General features: G+C 45.1%; 1 protein-coding gene across 1 annotated transcript in view; it reads right to left on the minus strand.

Annotated features, from left to right (window-relative positions):
• Positions 1–3,277, minus strand: part of fetub (fetuin B) — a gene marked incomplete at its 5' end in the record, with an annotated part of 8,869 nt that overhangs the window by 4,345 nt on the left and 1,247 nt on the right. The window contains 6 exon segments of the mRNA XM_032526209.1: positions 3–734; positions 1,380–1,466; positions 1,874–1,981; positions 2,353–2,519; positions 2,786–2,873; positions 3,114–3,227. Coding sequence (XP_032382100.1) covers positions 3–734; positions 1,380–1,466; positions 1,874–1,981; positions 2,353–2,519; positions 2,786–2,873; positions 3,114–3,227 — 1,296 coding nt within the window.

Genomic DNA, 3,277 nt, shown 5'->3' on the forward strand with positions numbered 1-3,277 from the left:
GCTGGCTTGAACCTGGGGTCCTCAGCGAAGACTTTCTCCACCAAGGTGGTTCCCGCCGGCGCAGGGGCGCACTGGGCCGACACTGTGGTGGGGAAGGCATGGATGTTGGGCTCCGTCTGTCCGGGGATCTGGGGGTCGAGCTTGAGGAGCAGGATGACTCCCACATCTCCGCTGGGGACATCGGGGAAGGCGGGCAGGGTCATGGGCTGGTCCATGGCGGGCAGCGTCCTCACCGAGCCCTTTGGGTGGTCGTGCGCCGTGGTCTCGTGCTCGTGGTCGTGGTGATGGTGGTGGTGCTCGTGCTCATGCAGGTGAGCGTGCTTGTGGTTGTGATCGAGAGCCAACTCGTGGTCGTGCTCGTGAGTGTGCACGGCGTCGCCGTGCTTGTAGTTGTGGTGCTGGTTGGGTAAGTCGCCGCTGTGGTTGTGCGCCATGGCGTGATGAGTGTGCACGTGATCGTGGCCGTGGCCGTGGTCGTGGGAGTGGGCGTGCGCGTGCCTCTGGCTGCTGCCGGTGTCGTGGTCGTGCGTGTGGTGGTGGTCGCTGCCGTCGGCGTGCTGCTGGGTTGTGTTGTGGTGGCTGTGGCTCTTGGTGTGGTCGTGCACGTGGTCGTGTGTGTGCGCGTTGTCGGTGCCGTGTGCGTGGTCGTGGTCGTGGTCGTGTGCGTGTGTGTCATTGTGGCTGTGGTCGGTCTCTCCGCCCAGCAGGTGGTGTTTCTTCTCTTTCTCAGCAGCCTGGACAACACACAAGATTACACTAGTGATGTGTGGTACAGGCAAATGCAAGTTGTGATGGACAATTCAACACAACACAACTTAGATCCTATTTTTGTAGGTTTGGCCATTTTCTCAACATAAAAACATTGTTATCACTAAAACAATTGTCTAGATCATCACTTCAAACAAGTCAGGCAGTGCAAGGCAACCTAAACGATAAAGTTATTGCCCCCAGATATCAGTAATTACTTTGGTGACTACGATATGTTGCGATGTGTTAGAAAGGATTGCTAAAATGAAATCTTTTTGTTTTTTTAAAGATAATTTTTTTGGGGCATTTTTAGACCTATATTTTTCCAGGACAGATGAAGACATGAAAGGTTGAGAGAGAGGGGGGGAATGACATGGAGCAAAGGGCAATAGGTCGGAGTCAAACCCCCGGCCGGAGCAAACCACTATACACATGTGCGCCCGCTCTACCAACTGAGCTATCCTGGCCACATTAACTAAGTTTTAATAAATCTGAATTGAATTCTTATCTATTTAAAGACAAATAACAATGCATGTGTGCTTTTAAAAAACAAAAACAAAAAAAACTTTTATTATGGAAAATAGAAAATAGAATAAGTACTGTAAATCAAAGTGTTGTGTCATGAGTCTTACCTCAGGCTCGTAGATCTCACACTCCACGCTGATGCTAGCATCATCAGTGGGAGAGTAGTAGAGGGATGCCTGACAGAAGCCCTTGTGCTGAGGAGAGAAAAACAAGAAAAAACAAGTAAGAGAGGAAAGAGCGGGAAGCTGATTACGCCTGTGGCTTTAGTAGAGTTTAATCAATAAAAAAACTGAATTTCAAAGTAAACTTGGCTATGATAAACCTGCTGGCTGGTACAAGCCCAAAACGTACTGATGCCAAAGATAGGAGCAAGAAAAAGGAGGTTACAGGCTTAACAACTCAAATTATCTGACTTTATTTAGCTTAAAACCAGAATAAAAACATGTCTTTTTTAAGTTATTTATCTCAAAAGCTGGGAATACAAGCCGAATACTGTTTGACTTGAGCATGCAATAAGTCAAAACTTTGGAAGTCAAAACGAACAACACGTTTGATTGAGATGAAGTGTCCAAAAGTGAAACAACAAGTTTTCATGACTCACAGCGAACTCGCACTCCATGGGGGGGCAATTATCAGCTGCTCCTGCAGTCCTGGAGCACGTGGTCTCCTGGATGGTGTACTCGACGTTGTAGTACATCTTCATGGCCATCTGGATACATATGCATAGAATGCTTTTTTTTAACCAAAGGAAAAGACATGACAATATGATGTTTTGGTCAAGGAGCTTGTGAGTCAGCTAGAGAGCACAAACCGTCAAACACACAAAATTGGATTTTTAAAGGGGTATAGGTCACATGTCGGGATTGAAAGGAAAGCTGTGTACTTATTTATATTTTGGCAAATATGTTACTGTTTATTACATAGTAAACAATTAAATGAATCACCGAGAAGTGGATTGGTCTGCAGTAGGGGTTTCTCTGGACAATCTGATGCTAACTTCATAGTGGAGATTTACTTAAACTGACATAAATGCAATCTGGACCATAGGACAAACAGTTTTGTTACATGTGGGAAACGTACCCCGGACGTAGCGCGGTTGACTTTGAGCAGAGCGAAACGATTGTTCAACCCGTTCTCATTGTTGAACTTCTCCAGCGAGAGAGACAAAGTCTTCTGAACCTCAGCGTTGTCCAGGGAAATATAGGACGGACAGTCAGGACATGTCTCAAACACCCTAACTGCAGGAACTGAGCAGAGAGAAAATCACAAAACATCACAAAAGTGTTTCAAAATCTCATTCTCATTTCACCACATTTTGAGTCTTAGAAAACAAATCTGGCATTTATTAAACTTAGTAAGAGTCAAACAAATCCAAATGAACTGAAAAGAACTGTTTTACCAAATATATAAGTAGTGAGTGTAAAACTAGATGTCTTATTTACTTATTTCACTAAGACAATGAAGAAAATCATAAGTCCTTGTATACTTGCTTAAATCTTTGTGTTTTTTTTACCTGGTGTGACAACACAGTCGTATTTGTAGAGACGCACCACCCTGTGCACCTTACTGATGTAGATAGCAGCTTTGCACTGTCCATATACCTGCAAAGACCAATACAATAAGAAGCACATACACTAGTTTAACTATTACAACTACTAAAGTACAATGCGTGTTGGATTAATTCAGTGAGACATGTTGATTTGAGACTTGACATAATGAACTTTGTTGGACAAAAAGGCTGCAACCGTACACACTATGTGCAAGGATATGGACTTTTGGGTGAATGTGTTTATGAGTATGCATGCATGCATGCAAGAGTGTGTGTACGTGGGTTTTCTAACCGGTGTGTTATGGGTGGGGCGAGCCTCACAGGCCTTCCAGTCCTTCCTGCTGAGAACACTGCAGTTGGTCTCCACAACGTCCAGAGTCAGGTAGAAAACCACGGCGTTCTCTCCCTGTGACACACACACACACACACACACACACACACACACACACACACACA

The sequence above is a fragment of the Etheostoma spectabile genome, chromosome 9 (assembly GCF_008692095.1).
Source record: "Etheostoma spectabile isolate EspeVRDwgs_2016 chromosome 9, UIUC_Espe_1.0, whole genome shotgun sequence".
Classification (NCBI taxonomy): domain Eukaryota; kingdom Metazoa; phylum Chordata; class Actinopteri; order Perciformes; family Percidae; genus Etheostoma; species Etheostoma spectabile.